At 49.5% G+C, this 24,090-nt stretch overlaps 1 protein-coding gene across 1 annotated transcript in view; it reads left to right on the forward strand.

The window, feature by feature from the left end:
* LOC146854824 (adenosine deaminase 2-like) overlaps positions 1–24,090 on the forward strand; it is a 551,112-nt gene that overhangs the window by 179,714 nt on the left and 347,308 nt on the right. Inside the window, exon 4 of the mRNA XM_085652184.1 lies at positions 13,018–13,145. Within this exon, the coding sequence (XP_085508310.1) occupies positions 13,018–13,145 (128 nt within the window). The remainder of the gene's footprint in view (positions 1–13,017; positions 13,146–24,090) is intronic.

Here is a 24,090-nt window from a genome sequence, read left to right on the forward strand (position 1 = left end):
CGTTATGCATTTTTCTGCTGATTGTGGCACGTATACTGCATACTAGAGCAGGTTAGTTAAAATAAGTATTTTAAACTTGTTTGTGTCTCTGTCAGATCTTATTGTGGACGAGTACAAGAGTGTGAGCGAAAGGGTGTGTCTTGCAACAGCAATTCCTGAGAGAGTCAGGAGTGTTGTGTTCTGGGTGTCTAATCACGTGTTCCTCTGTGAGTGAGTAGGAGGGCAAGTGAGACACTATAGCTAGTCAGTCCTGGGCTCATGGGTACTAAGATGGTAGGATAACTCAGTCCCTGCATACTGAGGTCCTATAATCCCAAGCATAGTTCTGTGTTTGCGCAGAATCCCGGCAACAGCACCAATGGGACAGAGAGGGGTGCAGATCGATTGGCCACCTCTTTGATGAGCCAGAAACCGAACGCTACCACTTAACAGGTGTGACCCTGGGTCATGAACCCTTCACTATGACCCAATGTCCAAAGAACCCTCACCCCCTATGAAAAATGGTTGCTCACCAAATCCTCTAACACATGCCTCATTACCGAGCTCTACAATCTTTTGCACCCACTGGTACCGACAACTAAATTCCCAGGTTAGAGACGCTGGAAGTTAGAACTGGGCCGCACACTGACTCAGAGGTAGCGGGGTGATATATTCCATTGCGCGTGGCACAGCCCGTAATGTTTCTAGCATTGAAACAGCGACCACGATCACCACCTATTGGTACCTCACACCTCCCAGATTACACAAAAGCAATCCAGTTCGCAAACCTGACGGCAGGTGAAACTGCGGGTCCCTAGGCACATTAACCAATCTGCTGTGGAATTGCCCCACCCTCCAACCTTACTGAACGCAGGTCCTCGACAACATGGACAAACACTTTGATACACAATTGCCTCACTTTCAAGCATATGTTGTCTTGAGCCTACCCAACGCACTTACATTTCCGCTCAAATCACGTAAAGGTAGACAAATAGACTGCCCAGAGTGTGGCCTTGCAAAGTGTACTATCCTATTGGCGCTCAGATCAAACCCTACTTATCAGGGGTGGTTATACAAAATGTGGCATTTGATAGGCATGGAACGCATATCCTTTTCACTACAGGGAAATTGATCCACCTTCCCAGATCTATGGCATCCATTCCTTTTCCTTATTGAGCACAGAGCTACGGGGCTCACCTGTCCTGTCCTGTCTACTACGGCTTACAGAGCACCCTTCTGATACAGCCTAGAGTCGCGTTGGCGAGTCAGAGCCACTAGGGGACTCCTTTTTCTTTACTTTGCCTATACAGGGTGTTAGAAATGGGGGTCTGTAGTTGGCAGAGGAGAGATACCTTTGTCCAAATAGGGACCCTTGTTTCTAGGCAGGGTAAGGGGGATACACTCTTTAGATAACCACTGCTCACCCCCTCTGTAGCTTGGCACGAACAAACAGGCTTATCCCAAAGGCAATGTGTAAAGAATTTGTACCAACACTCACAGTAACACAGTGGAAACACCACAAAAGGACACCACACCAGTTTTGAAAAATAAAATATCTTTATCTAAATTAAACAAGACCAAAGTGACAAAAATCCAACATACATTGTTAAAAATATGACTTTCAAAAGGTTTCAAGAACTTGTACCAAAGAAAACTATGGATGTGTGACTTTTCACCACAGTACCTGTAGATGCGTCAAAGTTCCAAAGCCGAACAACCGCTGAGTCGGAAAAGATAGAGATATGACACTCCTGAGACCTTGGGGAGGCGATGCGACAGTTCTGCAACACACAGAGGACGAGTTGCGTTGAATCCGGTCTGTCTGGGGAGTGGTGCGTCCATTCTTCATGACGATTCCTGTTCGAAGGTGATGCGTCGGGAAAGCATGCCTCACAGGTACGATGCATGGAAATCCGGGATGCGTCGGCGATCGATGCAGCAGCATCGTGCGGCACTGTGTTGGTCCTTTTCAGCCGCAATCCCTCGATGCGTCGATGATTCTTGCAGCGGCGACAGGCACTGTTATGGTTCTTCAAGTTTCTTCTTTCTTCCTGCTCCCAAACAGCAGCAACAACCTCCATTAGGCCCAAAACTAGTACAGGCACCCCTTGGGTCTGATACTTATACCCCAAATGTTTTTGTTCTCTTTGTGCAAGGGGCTCTGAGCCCAGTTCAAACCAGTTCTGGGGGGCACTTTCAAAATGCACAACAACATCCATTGTCAGTGTGAGCCTTGGCTCCAGACACACCACATGGGGGAGGAGCCAGCATTGTGGAAGGCAGGCACAGCCCTAATCAGGTACAGGTGCTACTCCTTCCACTACTCCAAATGCAGATCAGGCCTATTCAGCCTAGTGCTGACTCATCCAGAACCCTGGAGCTACTGCACCTTCCCAGCCCCTGTCACTCCAAAGCCAGACAGTCAATCCACAAACAGGGAGAGGCACACAGGATGGTTGAACAAGAAAATAGCCACTTTCTAAAAGTGGTATTTTCAAACACACAATTTAAAAACCTTTACTAAAAGACATGTTATTAAATCCTGTGTTCAGGGAAACCAAATTCCATTTTTCCATCTTATCCCTACGGGAAGATATGCTTGTAAAATGTTACAAAGCATTCCTCATTCTGTCCTATGGGGCAAGATAGCCTTTCAATAGTGAAAAACGAAATTGGCAGTATTTCACTATCAGGACATGTTACACACACTAGTACATGACCTACCTTTCACATACACCGCACCCTGCCCAGGGGGTAACCTTGGGCCTAGGTGTAAGAAAAGGGAAGGGAAAGGGAAGGGTAGGGACTGCTAAGTGGGTGGCACAATCAGTGCTGCAGGCCCACTAGTAGCTAGTAGCATTTGATTTACCAGCCCTGGCACACTCAGTACACTGTACTGGGGACCTACTGGTAAATCAAATACACCAATCATGGATAACCAATCACAATAACAATTTACACAGAGAGCATATGCACTTAAGCACTAATCTGCAGTGGCAAAGTGCCCAGAGTCCTAAAGCCAACAAACATAGGTCAGGAAAAAATAGGAGGAAGAAGCAAAAGGTTTGGGGATAACTCTGCAAAAAGGGCCATTTTCAACACAGGGTCACCTGGGGGGAGGGGATGGGGAGGGTCGGGGAGGGAGAGTTTGGCATTTGGGATTGAGGTTTCAATGTTCTTACAAAATGCTTCTACCCATATGACTTGTTACCATATGCTGCTGTTTGATATATTCAATAAAAAAGATTTAAACTGAAAGGTTATTACAAATATCAGTGTTTCTTGTTCTTGAGATTTTTCTTTATTTTGCAGGAGTACCTAGTTTGTTGTTTCTTTGCCCTTTTATAACTTTTTTTTTTTTTCCTTTTTTTTTTATAAACAACTTTTTATTGAGTTTAAAGGATCCCTCCTGTAGCAGTACACAGCTTGTTCGCCTACAACCTCGGGGGCCGGCAGCTACCACATTCAATTAACAAAGGGCGAAGGCCCAACCGATCAAGAGTATATGCCATGACCCAGGTATAATTGCAAATGTAGGTCCACCGTGCACAAGGTCCCCCGCCCCGAAGCTCCACACCCAGTGACAGCCCCAGAGCATACCAGTGGAGACAGACAATCACAGGGTTGCCGCAGGCCAGCAACAGGCGCAAAGGATGGCTACATCCCCCGCTGTAGGACCTGCTCTCTGCAGGATGTTGGTATCTGAAACCCCCTTGTGACTTCTAAGCCTTATGTATAGGTACTTTAGTTGCGCCTCAACCCCCGCCCCCTGAAGGGAAGCAACGCCCAGACAAGCCAGCCCCGGGCGGAAGTCCCACCATTCCCACCTCACTTCCAGCCGCTCATGTTCACACATCCAGCATGCAGTGGCGGGGGCATAGGGCGATGGGAGCACAGCGTCCTTCACCAGGGGCCTATAAGGCAAGGGGTGGCTTAACCGCTAGTCGCGCCTGTATGAAGCCGACAATAAGGCATTTCAGATTCGACAGCGATAGGGTGGTGCGCAAGGCCCCCGGGACCATCCCTGAGACCAAGAGTGACCACAATACAGTCAACTAACTGAGGGGAAAACTGAGACAAAAGTGGGGGAATAGGAAGGGTACCGGGGGGGAGGGGGGGGGGGGCCCAGGCGGGGTGAAAAGCTGGAAGCGTCCGCTACATTACCACTAAACGATGAGTGCCGCGGTGTCCTGGCGTTGCAGAGACAGGGTCCCCTCGCCATTGGGGTGAGGGGCAGCGGCCGGCTCTCCCCGCCCACCATCCGACAACCCCCAATGACCTCCTGGATCCGCCGGGCATACAACATCATCAAAGAACCTCAGGGCCCGGAGCCGTGGCGGCTGCATTCGAGCGTGTTCCATCCGCCCTAAATGATCCACCAGCTGCGTCCAGAGTCTCCTAAATTGAGTATCACGGAATTGAAGACGGGCCGTGAGCAACTCCATCGCCACCACATGCCACAAGCGAGTAAACCATAGGTTTATGGAGGACGTCTCCGCCTTTTTCCAATATAGTGCCACCGTCTGTTTGCTGTTTGGCGGCGCATAACATGTGGAGGCTAAGATGTCGGTCACGCCCCGTCATGGCTCTCGCAGTCGCCGGCCGGAGGCCCAGGACCGCAACCAGCGGATCCGCAGGTAGGGGGTACCCCAGGACCCGTTTGATATGGCTGAGGATCTCTTTCCAGAAAGTAGCTATCAGGGGGCAGGTCCACCAGATGTGAATAAAATCTCCCGGCGCCTGATTACATCGCCAGCAGAGGGAAGACGTCTTAGGGAACATCTTCTGAAGCCGAACCGGGGTGTAATACCATTGAGTCATCACCTTATAAGCTGACTCCTGCTGAGGGATGCTGCGTAGAATTTTAGGGATGTCTCTCCACAGCCTCGCCCATTGAGAAGGGGTGACACCCGAGCCAGAGACGGTCTGCCACTTCGATTGGTATAGGCGAGGAGCTGGCCGCTGTGCGTGCTGCAATACCCGGTAGATACGTGGGATCAACCCCTTGTATGTGCCGAAAGTGCGTGCTAGCTGTTCGAACGGTGTGAAAGGACGTATGGCCGCCTGCGTCAGGGAGGAGCCCTGGATCCAATGACTAAGCTGGATGTATTGGAACTTGTCATTCTCCGAAATCCCAAATTCGTGCTTGCATTGCGCAAAACATTTAAAACTACCCCCCGTGAAGAGGTTCCCGATCGTCCTGCAGCCAGTCTCTGTCCAATTGGCAAAAAAGGGCGGACGGCAGGCTGGTGGAAACTGCGGGTTGCGCGCGATTGGGGTGTGGGGGGATGGAAAAGAAGTGAGTCCCCTACGAACCGCCACCTTGTCCCAGATCTCCAGGACTCTTCTGGTGGGGACAGCCATATATGCGCTGCGATGTCGCGCCCCTCGAGGCAGCCAGGCATGATCCCACAAAGGGCGGCAGGTGACAGCCCGATCCATGTGGAACCACACCTTTTCACTCTCCCATGCCCCCCATTCCAAGACATATCGGAGATGTGACGCCCAATAGTAGTCAAGCAGGTTCGGGCACGCTAGGCCACCCCTGTCTCGGGGGAGCATCAATATTGTGTTGGAGAAGCGCGGTTTCTTCCCACCCCATATAAACGCCACTAACTCACGTTGGAGCCCCTGGATCTGGTGCTCCGGAATCGGTGTCGGCAGCGTTTGGAAGAGGTACAGGATCTTTGGCAAGATAGACATTTTCACCGTGTTGAGTCTGCCAAGCCAAGAGAGTGGTAAGGCTCTCCACGCGCGCAGGTCCGTCTGAACTGAACACTTATACTCCTGCCAATTGGCCTGCGTCCAGGTGGCCAGATCTGGAGTCAGGTTGAGGCCGAGGTAGCGCACCGAGTGAGTCGCCCACTGATAGGGGGTGCAGGTCCGAAGCACCAACAGATCCCCATCCGGGATCGTGATATTGAGGGCCCATGATTTCGCATGGTTGATTTTGAGCCCGGAAGCCCGTTCAAAGTCCTGGAGCAGCAAGTGGATCGCCGGCAGAGAACGCAGCGGGTCCGATAGGGCAAGAAGGAGGTCGTCCGCGAAGAGGGCGATCTTATGCTCCACCCCCTGAAGGGAGATACCCCGTACGTCAGGGGACCGGCGTATCACGATGGCGAGGGGCTCCACCACAAGAGCGAACAGTAGGGGAGACAGGGGGCAGCCCTGTCGGGTACCCCTACAGATGGGGAAGGCCTGCGTAAGCTGACTGTTTACGCGCACCCTAGCTACCGGCGAAAGATAGGGAGCCATAATGCGCGCCACCATCTTCGGGCCCAGACCCACACTCTGTAGCACCGCGCGGAGGAACCGCCAGTCCACCCGGTCGAACGCTTTCTCCGCGTCAAGTGAGAGCAAACATGCCGGTATCCCCAATGTTTGGCTTTCCCGATGATGTGCGCTATTCGGCGTACATTATCTGCCCCTTGACGGTGCTGGATGAACCCCACCTGATCCGGCTCGATAAGATTGGGCATGTGGACGCTAAGCCGTTTAGCCAAGAGTTTAGTGTACAACTTAAGATCTGTGTTTAGCAATGCGATGGGCCGATAAGAGGAGCAAAGAGTATGATCCTTCCCGGGTTTCGGGATGAGAGCTATTTCCACCATTGCCATATCAGTCGACGGGCCAACCAACTCGTCGAACGAGTTAAAGAGACGCAGAAGATACGGTTGCAGTTGTGGCCAGAAGGTGCGGTAAAATGATACTGGCAACCCATCCGGGCCAGGCGCTTTACCCAACGGAAGATCGCGCAGAGCGCCAACTATTTCCTCCGAAGTGATGGGAACTTCAAGAAGTCCCGACTGGCGCTCACTTAACGGTTCCCAGGCACAGGCCTCCATGGTAGAGGCTATCCGTTCCGGCGCTGGGGGTCAGCGGTATAGAGAGTTGCGTAGAAGTCGTGAAACATTTGGAGCTTAGCCGACTCTGAGGTGGCCCAGGAGCCGTCTGCCCGGTGTAGCTTCGCGATGTGGGCCTTGGCCGCCCGTGTGCGCAGGCGTCGTGCAAGCACGGCACCCACCTTGTCGCCCCCCATATAGTACCGCTGCTTAAGCGCCAGTAAGGCTCACTCCGCCTTGTTCGTTCTGTGAGCTCGGAGCTGGCCTCTAAGGATAGCTAATCGGCGTTTGTGTGCCATCAATGGACGTTCGTGGTCCATCCTCTCGAGCATTTTGACCTCCCGTTCGAGTTTTTGCTCGTACAGTCGAGCCTCCCGTGCCCTCGCGGCCGCGATAGCAGTGAGGGTACCCCGGATAGTAGCCTTGAAGGCGTCCCACAAGAGGGGGAGGGGAGTCCCCGGGAGACCGTTTGACGCAAAGTATGCTAAAATAGCTGCCTGTATTTGCTCCTTGTCCACCGGGTCCCTGAGAACGTGATCCGGAAACCGCCAGCGACACGAACGCGGGGGGCCAGTGCATCGCTCGTGGAAACTCAGCTCCACGTGGGCGTGGTCTGAGATGTAGATGTTGGAGTGTGTCGCCGAAATAGTATCCTTGAGCAGGGAGTGGGAGACAAGTAGCAGGTCTATGCCAGAGTAAGAGCGGTGCGCATGTGAATAGTACGTGTAGTCACGCAAGCCTGGGGAGTGGTAGCGCCAGACATCTACCAAATTGAGGGCACCGAGGGAGCTCTTCACTGCCGCGGACATGGCCCCCACCCCATGAAAAGCCCCCCCACAGCGATCCAGCTCCGCATCCCACACCAAGTTGAAGTCGCCCCCAACTATGAGGTCCGTAGTTACCTGGTCCAAGTGGTCCCTGATCAGCCTGCGTAGGAAAAGATCCTGACCCTGATTGGGAGCGTAAAGGTTACATGGGGTGAGTATGCGATGTCCCCTCCTGACCTCAACCTTCAAGAACCTACCCTCACTGTCCCGAAGCACTTTAGACACCCCTGGTTCGATTCCCGCCCTGCAGAGAATAGCCACCCCCGCCGTTTTAGTGGTCGCCGAGGCCCAGAACTGCCTAGGATAACGAGGGTGCGCCATACGCGTCACATCAGCCTTAAGGAGGTGGGTCTCCTGGAGGAGAATTATGTCAGGTTTCTGGAGCAGGAGGTACCGCCACACTTGGCGACGCTTATTGGGCGAGTTGAGCCCCTTCACATTAAGGGAAAGGACCTTCCAGCACGGCTCACTAGCCATAGTCCCAGATCCCGCTGGCATGCAATGGCCCTCCCATACATCCATACGCCAGTACACCCCCCCGCCAAAAGGGCACCATAGATGGGGAAAGGTAAGGAAAGGGAAAAACCAAGGAAAACCACATACGTTCTTAACCGGCCAACATGGCCAACTTGTCCTATTCCAGTCTAAGGAGTAGCCAGGCCTCGCGGCACAAGCTGTCCCAGAGATGTCACTCTCCCATGGATAGGCGTGGGGGTTTGTCATCGCCCGGCCATGAGATCACAGCACCAAGAGCCCGCTCCGGGCCACCGCCTCTCCTGTAGGGACATCGTGTCATAGCGAAAAGCAGACCCAATCGCATCACCCCGACGGGGCGCCAGAAACAGGAAAAGTGGAGCCACCAAAGCGGCCGCCGGCCCAAAAGACCAGGAGCACTCACAGATGAAATGCCAACAGCCCGGGGAGTTGACCACCCCAGGGGGTCTCAGTCGGGGGCCGAGACCTGCGAGCCCATCAGCGGCGAGCCGCCCTCTAGGGACTTGATGTGCTTGATAATGTCTTGCTTATCCCTTGATGATCTGCTGCCATCCAGAGAAGAAGGGTGCCGGGAACGGCGCACTGTGGACCACTGCGGTTTCGGAGGGACTCCACGAGCAGTAGCAGGGCGCCGCGCCGGACTGGCCGAAGGGGAGTCCGGGATCTGGAGCAGCTGGGCCGCCTCCCGGTAGGAGCGGAGCACTCAGCGCTTGGATTCCCACTGGAATATGAGAGCGAAGGGATGGCCCCACTGGTAGCGGATATTGAGCTCCCGCAGCTTGTCCGTAACGGGTCGAAAGTCCCTGCGGCGTCGGAGGGTCGTGGAGGCCAGGTCTTGGAACAGCTGAACAGGCGTGCCTTTATATAGGATTTCAGGTTTGTCTCTGGCTGCTTTGAGTATCGCTTCCTTCTCCACAAAGAAATGGACCCTCGTCAGGATGTCAGGGATGAGTCCAGGTCTCCCAGGCGGCCCGAGACCCTGTGCGCTCGATCCAGGGCCGGCGGCGAAGCATCATCATCCCCGCGAATCTCCTGGAGCAGGTCCGCCACAAATGTCATTATATCCTCCCCTTCGGCCCCAATCGGAACACCCCTGATGCGAATGTTGTTTCGGCGCCCTCTATTTTCCAAATCCTCCTGTTTGATCTGGAGCTCGACGTGCTGTTCCTCCAGGGTCGCCAATCGCTGCCATAGGTGTTCCTGGTCCTCCGTGCGGGCGTCCAGGGTTTTCTCCATGTCGTCTACGCGATCTCCCAGGTCTCCCACCTCTTTTCGAAGGTCCTTGACGCAGGCCTGGACTTCAGTGTGAAGGGACCCAATCTCTGTCTTGAGTTCCTGCATGAATAGCGCCATGAAGGACTGGGTGACCGGCTCCGCGGTGGCACCCCCTCCCGATGAGGCCACGCCCGACTTTCCCCATAGGTCGACGACTGAGGTATCCTTGGAGGTCGCCGGGGGCTCCTTCCCGGACTTCGTGCGGGTCATGCTGCAAATCTGCCCGTGCCAGTCCTCTCCGAGAAGGCCAAGTCCCCCGGCAGGCATGCCGCCCCCAGGCAATCGCCGCCGAGCGCGCCGAGGCGAGCAGGGGGCCAGAAACACCGGCTTGGCAACCTCTCGCCCTCAGGGGCCCCTCCACGAGCCACCACCGCACACTCCCGAGGCGGCGGGGTCTCTGCAGTGCTTTGCGTTCGATCAGCCACAAGACCCCAAAGCCTGCACTGGTGCCCCGTCTCCCAGTCCAGCCTAGTCAAGGGCCCCACAGTGTCCCATGGCCTCTAGTCTTCTCACCCGTGTCGGGACACCTCGGCTCAAACAAGACGACCAACAGTCTAGGGGCCCGTAGACCACCCCTGGGAACAACTCACTGTGCACAAGCTGGCGTCGTTGTGGGGCTCCGTCGCCGTTTCTCCACGGGCTCCTGCCCCAGTCAAACTGTTCACGAGCGTGAGTGAGCAGTCAGCCGCAGGTCACTCCTCGGGTCCCCAGCGCTGACCAATGGCCCCAACGAGAGCGCAGCAGGCCTCCAGTGATCACGGGGGCAGCCCCGACCCAGCCGCAAAAGACGCAGGCAGGAGCTCCAGGGAACGGTTCTCCACCAGCTCAGGGTCCGATGCAGTCTCCCAGCAGGCCCCCAGTCTCCAGCCGCCAGTGTCGGGGCCTCTACTCGCGCCCCCAGAGGCACTCCCAGGGCCGCCACACCGCCGGACCATAGCTGCTTCAAGAGGCCAAAGTGGCGACACCGTTCCCGGCTCTCCACCTAGTCCTGCCCCGAACCGCCAATCCCCGGGGGCAATGCAGGCAAGGTAGCCGATCTCTATTCAAGGCCCCAGAGGCCCTAAGGGTCCCAAGAGTCACCAGCAATCCGGCAGGGGGCTCCCGGGCTCCCGGAGACACGGGCCCGCCACTCCACCGGGTTCTCCTCAGGGGCCGACCTCGCCACCCAACCTCAGCCGCTCCTGTCTCGGCAAATGGCGGCCAGGCCCTCTTCTGCAACGCTCGGCTGTTCCGGCTAAGCAGCGCCGTCCGAGTCCCACAGCCTGGATCTCCTCACGGGCCCCGGGCCCCGTCTCACCTCTGTAAGCGCCGTCGCTGCGGGCTCAGCTGTCGCGCCACTGCTCGTCGCCTCTCTGATCCGCGCCCCCAGCAGTCCGTCAGGAAGGAAGGCCAGGCCGGGGATAGATGGCGGCCACTACTCCGCTACTCTGCCCGCGGGGACCCCGAGACCGGTATCCCAGGCGGTCTGGGGCCCGCGGCACCACAGGGCAGCTCCGAGGCGGCGAAAGGGCAGCTCCGATGCAATCCGCCCGGTCCACCGGGCCTCCGACCTCGCCCCCACCACAGATGTCGAGCGCCAGAAGCCATGAGCGAGTAGCAGGCAAAATGGCGGGTAGGACAGCGATCTCCGGACCCTCGCCACCGCAGAGTCCCGAGCCCTCCGCTGTCCCAGATCACCTCCGAGCCCCTCGCCGGTTGCCCCTCGTCGTCAGCCCCACTCGGGCGTCGATCTGAGCCCAGTCGCTGCCGCAGAACCGCTGTAAGAAAGCAGATGATCCCAGCGGCGGCCCGGAGCTGAAGCGGTGCACGTCTCACTCCATTCCCGGCGAGACCACGCCCCCCCTTTTATAACTTTTTGTTAAGATCGTTTAGGATTCTTTCTAGATACTAGTTTTTTAGTTAGGGCCTCTTCTTGACTTTGAAAATCTGTCTTCTTAGTACAGTTGCGTCTCAGGCGGAAGTATTGTCTGTAAGGCAGGTTTTCTTTTAAAGACTGAGGGTGAAAACTGTTGTCTAGTAACAGGGTGCTGTTATGTGTTGTAATATGTCCTGGTGTCGATCTGGTGATTCTTGGAAAGAGGGTGATGTCTAGTGGTCTTGCTTACAGTGGCGGCTCCTCCGCTATGGCGAAGGAGCGTCGCCTCACTGCTTTTGAGCATTGCAAAGCACGAAACATAAAATGATAATAACTTCTGTTATTATCATTTTATGCTTCGTGCTGCTTTGCAGGCGGGTGGGCGGGGTGTGCTCATTATTAATTGTGCAATGACTGTTCAGCCGTCTTGGGCCACCGAAACCTGTCATGTGCACTTTCCCTTTTCTCCAAGCAGGCTGCATCACAGCTTGCATTGAGATCATGCCCACCCCTCCACCTCACGGTGTTCGGACCAACCACAATGCTGTATTGCAGCATTGTGATTGGTCAGGGGAGCCTGGGTGCTTACCAATCACAATGCTACATTGCAGTGTTGTGATTGCTGTGCTTCCTGTTCCAAGACGAGGAGAGCAGAGACGCATGACCGGCGACAAGGTAAGTTTTTTAGTTAATTAATTTGCCCACTCAACCCTCCCCTTGCACGACTGCCCCACAACCCCCCAAGACACCCCCCTTGCCACGCCACCCACAATCCATGCCTGCCACCACTGGTTGCTTATCTGGCTAGTGAACTCTAAAAACCCGTCGCATGTATTTAGCCAGGTTACAAAATCATGTGAAGATGTTGTATCTCCTTCCAGGATAATTAAAATGTCACCAATATAATGTTTCCATAGTTTTATCCTATGCTGGTATAGATTGGAGTTCGTTAGGACATTCTTTGCCTCAAAATCAAATGACGTAGAGTCCCGCCAGGCTTGGGGCAAAAGTACTCCCCATCGAAGTCTCATGGACCTAAAGGTACAGTGTGTTTTTGTACTCAAAGTAGTTTTAAGTTAATGCCAGTCTAAAGCATTCCAAGACAAAATGTCTTGGACTTCTGTCTTGCCATTCTGTTTTGTTGGAGATAGATACAGCATCTGCACATGATTTTGTAGCCTGGCTGAATACATGCGACAGGTTTGAATATATTTAAATTCTGTTATAATTGTGACCTCCTCCACTTGAAATGCACTGTAATTAAATGACCACCTTTTATGTGATAATTTACTCATGTTACTTGCATATACCATATCTCATGTTACTCGTGTGTACCCTTCATCATGTTACTTATGTGTTACTTTCTCTGGTTTCCATGTGAAAACATACAGTGATAAAATTCAGGGACTGATTTTAAATTAAGTGGTAATGGAAAATCCTGTGATTTTTAGAGAAAGGGTTAAATCCTCTGTTGGAGGTTTCACTACCGGTGGGGAATCGCCAACAGAATTTCCTCTCCCTTAAACATAGTATGGAAAAGGGTATTGTACCAGATGTGCTGCCTTTCTACTATCTTGGTACCTACTCTCTGGACTCTTGAAGATTTGCTCCTTCACCAGAAGACATACTGGGACTCTGAACAATAAAGAAAAATTCATATAAACAAAAAGAATTCATATTTAAAAATGTTGTCTTGCACTTGCAGTGGATGTTTTTCCAAACTAATTTGCTGTTAATATTGCAGGTCTACGAACTGGACGGGACAGTGCACGACAGTGCGTGGGCACTTCAAGCCTACCAAGATGTGGCCGAGCAGTTTGTCAGAGAGCATCCAGACTTCGTGGGAGTCAAAATTATTTACACAGTGCACAGGTAGGAAGCCCTGTAGCAACACAAGCAGCTTCTGTTTTGTGCTTCTATCCCAACATTTAAAATGGCTAAATGGATGTATGTGGTTGCTCTGTACATGGAGTGCTTAATTTGACCCAGTGGGGCCCACCAGCAGTCATTTTTGGGGACCAGCACTTATTTTTCCTCATCGGACATTTACTGAGCGCAAGAGAGGAGAAAACATACAATGGAGAAAAACTGTCGAGAAAGACGGAAAAATAGTCGGGAAGGGAGAAAACAGTAACCTGAAGAGTGAAATAAAGGGACAGGGAGGGTCATGAAGTGTATTAAAGAGGCATGACGTGGTTTCAAGACCATGTAGCCATTGTATTGAGCACCTTGACATTTAATAGTGCCGGATACGGGCTTCTGAGCAAAGCTCAGGGTACTGGCACTCAATCTTTTAAAAATCAAGCACTACACACACGTGTATGAAACCTGCCAATTAAAATATTAAATCCTTCAGGGCCCCCCAAGACTCACCCATTGCCCTTTCAAGGGTGACAAAATGAGCTTCAAGGTTGCTAGCGATTTTCTTACTACTGCAAACTTTGAACCAGTTTACCAGCCAGGAAGGAGGCAGGCAGGCAATATTTGGGATTATAGCGCTACATATGAGAAGGAATCTATTCATGTGGTGAGGGCTGTGACAAGGAAGAGGGACATGGAGGTTCCACATTGTAAAAACCTGAAGGCGGAAGAGTGGTTGTGTTTAGCATAACATACTTTGTAGTGTAAATCATGAATTGGAGGGTCAGAAAAGTATGTGTCTCGCAAATTTATAGGTAAGGGGTTGCTAGTGTAGGTACTTGGAAGTCTCGTAGCAGAGCAACTTTGTCCTGTGTGCAAGATAAGGACTGGGGTGATGGATACGGTTTTGGAGTCTAAAGCACAACGTTCACGCTCAAAACAACATAATGGTCTTTTTTTGTTTCAGACAAAGTACACTTTCAGAATAGCAAAACAGGGAAATTAGCATTGCAGTCGGTAGTGAATTAGTACATTGAAAATATAAAAAATATTTTTGGACAAAAAAGATTACGACCTAATGAATATAAATGGGTGATTCTTATGGTAGCATCAATCCTATAACTCCCATTTCTCTTCTCCTTTCCCACTTCTACATGCCCTAAATGAATAAATCAATTTCATAGTCAGACAGTCAAAAATATGTTTATTTAGACCATAGTCTCTTAAACAAGGATTCTTAAAACAAAATAAAATAAAAATTTGAAAATAAACAATATCAAACACAGTATAACTATTGCATTTAAAACTCAATTCATCATTCAATAAAATCTACAGTCTCTAAAATTCTTTGTGATAATCAAGCAAATGATTTCACATAATTCAATAAGGCTTTCTTAATCTAACTGTAAAAATGTATCAAGATAATAAAAATCGACCAATGGAACACGCCACATCAAGAAATCTCATTTCCGCCAATAATTTAGTCCTCTATCAATTATGTGATATTTTATAAAAGTAGGTTTTAAAAAGGACTTCCGTTGAGCCGAAAACAACAAGCAGTCCAAAATGATGTGGATTAAATCTCCCATCATATTGAGAGCACACTTACCGTTTCTTCCTTCACCTAGCAACGCACATCCTCTTTCTGACAGGACTTGATTTAACCTACATCTAGACTTTAGGAGGCTTCTTCGCATCTTATTATTTGGGAGTCTCTCCAAACAGGGAAAGGTCTCACCTCCTATCCACGAATTAATCAGGTGAGAGACAGTATGTTTCTTCCCTAAATATAGAAGATCCTCCTCCCTGTAATCCTGCTTTGTTATTTTTTTCCACTCCTCCTTACCCATTCTATTGCTTTTATACCATCTACCAATTCTATTTTTGATTCCCTGCAACATGTTTGAATTCTCTTTCTTACTCTCCGGGCCTAGTTTAGCTCACTTTGTAACATCTCTCTTTTACATAAAAGGAAGATTTTGGGAAGGTAACACTTTCTATTCTCATCCAAAATGTTATAGTCTCTGCCAGTGCTAAATACGTCCACCCCGTCAGGCCCTTTTCCACCATAGCTGCCTACACCATAGAGGTCGGTGTAAGGGAAAGTAGATTATTCAGACACCATCCTTCTTCAAGATCCCAGCTCTTTTTGCCCCCTAAGCTTATCACCGCAGCACCATACTGAAATTGTGGTCATATCATGGCCTGATGGGCCTCCTGCACTGGTCACATGGAGGGCCCCCCATAGCGATAGTTAAGTTTCTTCAACCCAAAGATTGTTTGAAGCACCTTAGCTTGTGTTGAGGCCAGGTGATCCTTACATCCTAAATCGTGAGAGAACCACATTCCTAGATATTTGTATTTTTTTGCTCTTTCTAATTTGACTTTATTTCCCAGGCCATATTTTTCGATTGCTTCCCTATCTGGAGTACCTTGGTCTTTTCCATGTTTATTTTTATTTTTTCCCCTTTCAATAATCCACAAACACATCTAATTTCTTTTGGAGACTAATTCCAGTTCGTCTAGGGTCACTAAATCGTCTGCGTATATAACAGACGGCTGATATGCACCCCATTCATTTCCGGTCTAAATGCATTAGGTAAACTGAGGACTCTCTGGAGATCGGCCAGGAACAAGGAGAATAATGTCGGGGCCTATACACACTCTTGCCTCAGACCATTTTTTGTATTGATCCTCTTTGTTAGAGAACCTTCGCTGTCAAGTTCGACCTGGGCCCAATTATTCCTATTAAATTCCTTCAAAATTGAAAGCAAGTCTTTTGGGACCCTGTAAGCTAATGATGCTTCCCATAGCAAGGTTCAATCAACAGAATCAAATGCAGAACTAAAGTCTACAAAACAACAATACAGGACCCCACATGTCTCCATAGATTTCTTGGCAATGGCCCATAAACTAAAACAATGATCAATCGTTCAATGGTTCTCCTTGAAACCACCCTGTTCCTGAGGGATGATAGTTTGCTTTAACCCACTCCTTAAGCATCCCTAAGGCGATTTTTGAGAAAACTTTCCCACTTATATCCAAGAGGTTAATTTGTCTGTAATTCAATGGAGGGCATAGACGCCTTTTTTGTATATTGGCTTGATCACTGTTCCTTTACAGCTATCCGGAAATGTTCTTGTCAAAGGTATTCCCTGGAAGAGGGTATGAAGCAAGCATGTCCACTATGCCGTAATTGTTTTTATTATGTCTGCTAGCAGATTGTCCGGACCGGCTGCCCATGTGAGTTTTAGCATTTCAATAGTTTTTTTGATTGCCAACTCTGTGAAGCACTCTTTAATCTCTTTTTTAATAAGGAGTCGCATAGGGCGCTGCACAGTTGTGGCATCCTTGTTGTAAGCCTCCTACAGGAATTCTACCCATACATTCTCACCTGCAGGGCCAGACGTTTTGCTCTGGCAGTTTCCCATCCAACTCTGCACCAGCCTCCAAAATGTCCTTATATTATTAGACTCTGTGGTCTCCATCATTGCTTTCCAACATTTTGCAATAGATTTCTGCTTTTTCCTGGCCACCAGATTTTTATATTAGTTCTTTACACTGCAAAAGTATAGTCCCCCCATATTATTTCTTGACAGTCTGATGTGCCTTTCAAGTTTACGAAAGTTGTGCCACGTGGTTACTAGAGACATTATCAACAACTTTAAGTTAGCATGAGCCTGGTAGCCATGATGCTGCTTTTGCACACAACACTGCATGTCCTTATCTTGCATGACTCTGTTTATGCCTTTCACATGAGAACTCTCTACTGTGTTCGTTCTCTGCCTGTTCCTGGAGTTTAGCCTGAAAATAGTGAGCAACTTCGATAAACACTGACTCTTGTTATTCTGTTCTGGTCAGCCCCTAGCACTTAGACAAAACATACAAATGTAGCTGTTTCTTCTGGAGGATCGTACTTTGATATGAGGATGCATGTTTAGGTAACACACACTTGGATGTAGAAATACAATCTATGTCCTGAGGTATGGGGTCTGCTGACAAAGCCCAGAGATCTTCAATTATATAATAATATTTCTGCTTACCAAGGGGAGGGTGGTTAGGCCTTATAGTCCTTTATCCACTGTCTTTATAAAATTATATCTCCTTTTATGATATATGGCTTTGCTGCAATGCTAACTGTATTGATATTATGCATTTTGCTGGTGGTGGTGGCTCGTATACTGCATTTTAGAGCACGTTAGTTAGAAAAAATATTTCAAACTATTTTCGTGTTTCTGTCAGATTTTACTGTGGACAAGTATGAGAATGTGTGCGAAAAGCTGTGTCTTATTACCGCGATTCCCTCCAGGAGTGTTATGTTCTGGGGTGTCTAATCATTGGTTTCTCCATTTGTGAGTAGGAGACCGAGTGAGACACTATAGCTAGTCGGTCCTGGGCTCGTGGGCACTAAGGCTGTAGGAAGTATTAGCCCCTCTACAACGAGGTCCCATAATTCTGCGCATCGTTCTGCATGTGTGCAGAATCCCTACAACATGGTGCCACCAACGTTTGGTCTGATACTTATTCACGAGACCCCTGAGTAAAGCTTGTGCTTGTCTGCAATACCCTCTCACCAATTACCGGAGATGTCCGTTGTGCGAGGGATTTACCTCTTATGTTCGAGAATATAGGTTATTCAAGCTTGGATTTTAAAATGTTTTAGTTTTTCGTCTCAAACCCAAGGTTGCACTACAGTTTTTATTCTTTGCCTCTGTCATAGATAATGGCTATGCTATTGCTGCTCATAATCGCGCAGCATTGACTGCTCAATTGACGCAACATGGAGTACCAGTTGCGAGGGCAACCATGATCTTTGTGGTTGAAGCGAACGCGGCTTTTCGCTTCAAGGTTTTTTATTCTTGGGCTAGGTTCCTGGTGGTGTTTGGAAATGATAATTTCTTTCATGAATATGAACATGCCGCGGTTCCCCGGGATTATAGACCATATCAGTCACTTGAAGTTCCGTTGTCGGCTTGGGAGCACACGATCTGGTTTAAACCTCACCCTGTCACACTGGTCCGTTTAGACTCTTTATCAGTCTTCTGAGCCACATGGCCCATTTTGGAGGGTTTTACACCACACCCAAATTATCGTGGTGTTACACACACAGAGCTGCGTTAATTGCATCAAACATTAGTTCATATACACAGAAGCGTGATATAATTTGTGTCTCGCATGGTACAGGCGGCTCTGGCTGGAGCCCCTCCTCAGCAATCAGGACAAGGAGGAATGGTGATTAGTCCGTTCATGATTAATTCACTGATGGGGAAGCGTCCTCAAAACAGAGATGAATTGCTGTTCTGTAGCTGAGCGATTTGAGCAGCTCGAAGCTATATTACCCAATACTTCTCCTTTGGATAAACATAGAATCCTTACAATGAGTGTATCATAAGGTCTCATTCCCAATTTGGCTGATTGCACCCCCTCCATGACAGTGCTTCCGACTGTTCTTAAGAAAGTTCAAGAGGAGCACAGAGCGGAGGCCAACCTGGAGTTGGGGATGAGACTGGTTGGGGTATTCCCTATAGTCTCTGATATGATACTTGCCAATTTAAAAAGAGATGTGGTTAGTTTGCAAGTGATCCAGAGCCTTGAGGCAGTAGCAGACGTTGACAAACAACATGAATTGACTAAAATAATCGCTAAGGTGTATAAAGCATTAGGGCGTAATAATTTAGGGAATAAACCTTTTACTCAGCCACAAAATAAACCCCCTCCTGAGAAGGAGGGGCATCCATTCTTTCCTAAAAAGAATTGAAATAAGAATAAACAACAGCAACAACCACAACAACAGAAGCCAGGTTAGCGTGCTGGTTCACCGATACCTGATGCTTCGGAACGTAGGTATGATTTGCGTGACTGCTCTAAGCTTAAGACGCCAGAGAGGTTTCAGGTTCCTGATCTCCGTTCTCCTCATTCCTTGCAGGACTCGATGGATCAACAGTCCGGAGGAGGGGAACGACAGGATCCTAGAAAAGGCGAGACCATGCAACAACGACGTGATCTGCCACACCAGTTTGATGTAAAAGCCAAACCGGAGGGACAACTGCCATATCGTGCCCCGTTTCAAAAGAAAAAAGTTGCCTCTTTCACAGCGAAGTATGCCTCAGACAGTGAGAACCCTGCTCCTGGATTGGAGATGGGCAATGACCCTCCTCGACTGCGTGGTGGAAGTTACCATAGTACTAGAGGTTCTTCGTCCTTGTCTGGCGGCGAGAGCAACTGACACATTCATTACAGTGGAGACAGCTGATACACAAGTTGCACGCCCTGATAGGCTTTATGAGATAGTCCTCCAAATTGAAGGTGATATACAATTTTTGGCGGAGATGGACTGGCCTCCCCCATTTGTTTGAGCATCTTCACGAGGTGAGGACGTGATACTTCCCAGTTTTTCAAGTTATGTCGCTGAAGAGACAAAACAAGCTTATGCCTCGGAATGGGCTTTAGCCCTAGCGCCGGCAGTGTATGACAATCAGGTGGACTGGCATAGAGATTCTCCGGCACATGAAATTCCTTTGCGTTCAATGCAGCAGCCGTGTGTTGTGTCACTTTTACACGACATTGATCCGGATGCTTTCTCTTACGTTGATGACATTTATTTGACGGATGACGAATTGATACCACATCTTGTGCATGTTGACCGCATCATCTTGTCCTGACTTAGGATACAAGTTTAATTTTGCTAAGTCTCACACCGCCTATTTGGTGGTTCTCTTTTTGGGTTATAAACTCAACAATGAAGGAAGGGGGTTAGTCCCCCACTTTCTGGAAAAATGTGCTCAATTACTGCCTCCTTCCACTCTTAAGAAGTTACAGTCTTTGCTGGGTTTTTTTAATTTTGGGAGGACATATATTCCTGATTATGCTGAGCGCATCCAACCACTTTACGCGTTGATACAACCCTCTTTTTCGTCTTTCAGCTGGCGCCCTGAACATACAGAAATTCTATGGTCTTTGCAGTCCGATCTGCTTGCGACCAACTTCTTGTTAACTCATGACAGCACAACTAACTTAGTCATATGGATTGTACCAGGTACAGTGAGTTTCACTTATCTGATGTTCAATGAGGTAGATACGGTCTACAAATCGCATTTGTACATCCCAGCCAAGATGAGTTTTCCAGCTGTTGAGAATATTCCTACAGCCGTACAGATGGCGATCCTGAAGGAACGCTCTTTGGCACAGCTAAAACACATTCTTCAGGTATCGCCTGTACCTAATCTAGAAGCGGTCACAAAGGCAAGTGTACCAAATTCTAAAGCCTTACAACCGCATTTGATTAAATAGGTAAGTTCTTTGACATCGGCTGATGTCACTTTCATTTTTGACCTATCGTTGCCGACGCTGGAGTTTTTACAGAACGAACAAGTTCATAATGAGCTGCAGTTTTTGCTTCCTTTTGAACAATACAAATGTATAGTTTACACCGACAGATTTGCACAGCCTGCCGTTGGTTCCAAACACGCTTACTCGACCACCTGTGCTATTGAGGCGGACTCTATGGTTGACGGTGTGTTAAAGTCTACCTTGGTCCACACACAGTCTCTTGGAGACTGCACGGTTCAGGTGGCTGAGCTGCGGGCTCTGGTATTGGCTCTTGAATTTGCTGATCCGGATGTACCTACACTTATAGTGTGTGATTCTTTCTATTGTGTACAGTCCTTTAATGACAATCTATACTTATGGTCTCAAACGATTATTGAGACTCTAAAGGTAGTGCAATCAAGCATAAAACGCTTTGGGTTAGAGTGGCGGCTCTTAAGGAGAGTCTGCCACTCACACATGTTATACATACTCTTGGCCATCAGCGTGTGGGAGCACATGCTGTTGGTAATTCTTTGGCTGACGAAGGAGCCAAAGCTGCAGTAGCCACATGTTCAATAGCAGCAGTTATAAGGTCCATCACTAAAATTGATAATGAAATCCTGGCAGCTATTGCTGTTACAAGGGATGGGACGGCATTCCCACAAGGTTTCCAGTCTAAATATTCTTATCATTTATCACCTGAACAGGTTCCCTTTGCTACTATTCCATCCATTGGGGATCAGCTGATTCCCAACAAGGAACGCAGGCTTCCTTTGAAAATTACTGCGCATGAAGGCATGGTTTCTGCTACAGTGTCTCTTTTGCAGCAGTGTTATTGGTGGGGTGGTCTATATCGACAAACTCGCCATTATGTTCTTTCTTGTGACCTTTGTCAACAGATTAAACCTTCCACGGTTACACGTCCACCACACACGCAGCTATACATTTCAAACCAACCGTGTGGATGTATTTATCTTGATCACTGCGGTCCTTTGACATCCGACACTGCCAATAAACATATTTTGGTTGCAGTGGATTAATGCAATAGATTCCTTTGGGTTTGGCCGCAGCGTAGTGCTGACGCTCAAAATGTCATTAGAGATTTGCTTGTCTTTATCAAAACATTTCCATTCTGACCAAGGTCCTGCATTCGCCTCTAAGGCTTACAAGGATGCGATGAGGTCGCTGGGGTTGCTATTGCTGTTTTCATCCCCATACAGGCCTGAGGGCAATTCTATAGTGGAACAAATGAACCGTAACTTAAAGCAATATTTGCCAGCTAGAGTCTTAGGTGTTGACAGGGTTTGGCTGACTCATTTGTATGCCCTAAATAATCTCCCAAGAAGATCTCTGGGTGGGCGGACCCCATACGAAATGCTCTTTGGCATTAAAATGTTTGTGCCAGACATTGATGGTCTAGACATTGTGGCGGCTGCCGCAACATTTGACATAGATAACAATTGTGCTATGTTACAGGATCTACAAAAGACTCAAGACACTCTTGCTACAGCTGAGTTGCACTCGTCCGAAGACACAGCTGTGCTGATCCCAGTCATTGGGTGGCTTCCCTAAGTTGGAGCTCTGGTCCGGGAGAAGATAGAGAACAAAAAAGAATTTGGTTCCTCCTACCGTGCATCTGTCCCGGTTCTTGGATTGAAGGACGCTCAAACTGTGATTTTGCCTCCACTGCCTGGACCAGACTGGACTCACAAAGAACAGCGGGATAACAGTTAATCTTATTACACTCTTCCTCTTGATTGACCAGGCCGAATCCAACACTAGCACCGTATACATGGGGTTTATAGACTACAAATCTGCCTTTGAGAGAGTCAAAATAAGGAAGTTGTGGCAGAAACTTTCCTTGCTGAACATTCCTAACAGCCTACTTTGGGCTTTGTAGCTTTTGCACCATGAAACCTGGGTCAGGATTAAGATAGGGGACGGCTCATGACTGTCAGGACCCATTGCAACAACGCAAGGCCTCAAGCAAAGCTGTGTCCTTGCTCCTACGCTCTTTTACCTATTTCTGTCTGACCTCTCTGCAGTCCTCGACTCAGTCAATTCGCATCCACCCACACTGGGTAGCCTTCATTTATCCAACCTACTTTATGCCAACGATCTGGTGTCGTGGTCTGGGATGTAACGAGAACCACTGACCTGAAAGCCGGATACAGCAGGAACGATGCTAGTTAATCTCCTCCCCTAAGAAGTGACACCTGCGCGTAGCGTAATTACGGCACAAATGGCACCCCTACCGGGGAAGGGAAAAAAGGGGACAAAGGAAACAAAAACAGCGTTGTCGCCTGTACTTCAGGCCCGCTTGACGGGAAGGGTGCTCTCTCTTGTCTGTTTGTACCACTAAGCCCTGTAACGAGAGTAGAACATACATTCAGAGACAGAAACAATCATGCGCTTCCTCACCCCCTCCCGCTCCACAGGTTGGCACTTACTAGAGGTAATGACAAGGCAGAGGTCGTAGCTACAGGCGAGTTCACCAAACAATAATACCTCTAATATCTTGAAGTAAATCTCACAGTCTCGGAAATAGAGGTAAAGGATACTTATCCTCCTGTCGCGTGCAGGTCTGCGCCGCTTCTACGACGTCTGATTCAAGCTGAAATCCAGCGCTATCATAAGCACAATGTCTAGTATGAATCACGGTGAAGGTATTCCGACAACGGAAGGGGAGACGGGACACAGGGAGCTGGGTCGAAAAGGAATTGTTCCTACGCGACTGAACGCAGGGACACCTGGGTCTTGTAGTCCTCCCAGGAGCCTGGAATCCCCGCGGTTGCGGTGGAAGTGCAACGCGGTGGGTAGGCTCGTCGGGAAGAGTTCTCAGCTCCCGCCCTTTTTCTGTAGTAAGGAAATGGTAGGGTTTACGAAGGAAGGGGGAATGCAGGGTTGGTGTAGCGCTCTTCGTCCGTGCGAAGAGTTCGAGGCGGTTCCTGGAGGCAAGGAGGTGTTGCGAAGGTTGGTCCCGCCAGGACTCCTTGAACTAGTTTCCAGCCCGTAACGGCTGGGGAACGCTGCGAGCGTCGCGGTGCTTCCGCGCTGAGGAACTTCACGGGTTTCTTCGTCTGGTAGGGTTTAAACGGGTATCTCCGCCTGGGAGCTTGGAAATACGTAGCTTCTCTTCAGGTATCTGGTACTTGAGTGACAAGCACCTGATTTCGTGGGGGAGGGGTTTTTATAGGGATGGCAGATCTACCCCATTGCATCTTGGGGACGGTAGTTCCAAAGCCCTTCCGATTCATGCTCATACCGTGCCTGCTCTACGGCGCCCCCTCTGTTGGGCCATGACAGAACCCCCTCTCAATGTCCGCCGTCTCGGCGGACCTCCTGGTTTGGATGGGTGTTGGCTATGAAAACGTCTCACCAGACTGGGACAGTGTAGATTGCCCTTAGGTTCCCAAGATCTATCTTCCGGCCCATACCCCTTCCAAGCTACCAAGTAGTGTAGTTGACCTCGTAGTACTTTGGAATCTAAAATTGCTTGAACCTCATACTCTTCCTCCCCTTCTACGTCTAGTGCTGAGGGTCTAGAGGGAAGGCGCGCACTGGCGCGGCAAGGCTTCAGGAGGGACACATGGAACACTGGGTGGATACGCCACCGGGGTGGCAATGTCAGTTTCATGGCTACTGGATT

Source organism: Triturus cristatus, chromosome 4_1 (genome assembly GCF_964204655.1).
Source record: "Triturus cristatus chromosome 4_1, aTriCri1.1, whole genome shotgun sequence".
Classification (NCBI taxonomy): domain Eukaryota; kingdom Metazoa; phylum Chordata; class Amphibia; order Caudata; family Salamandridae; genus Triturus; species Triturus cristatus.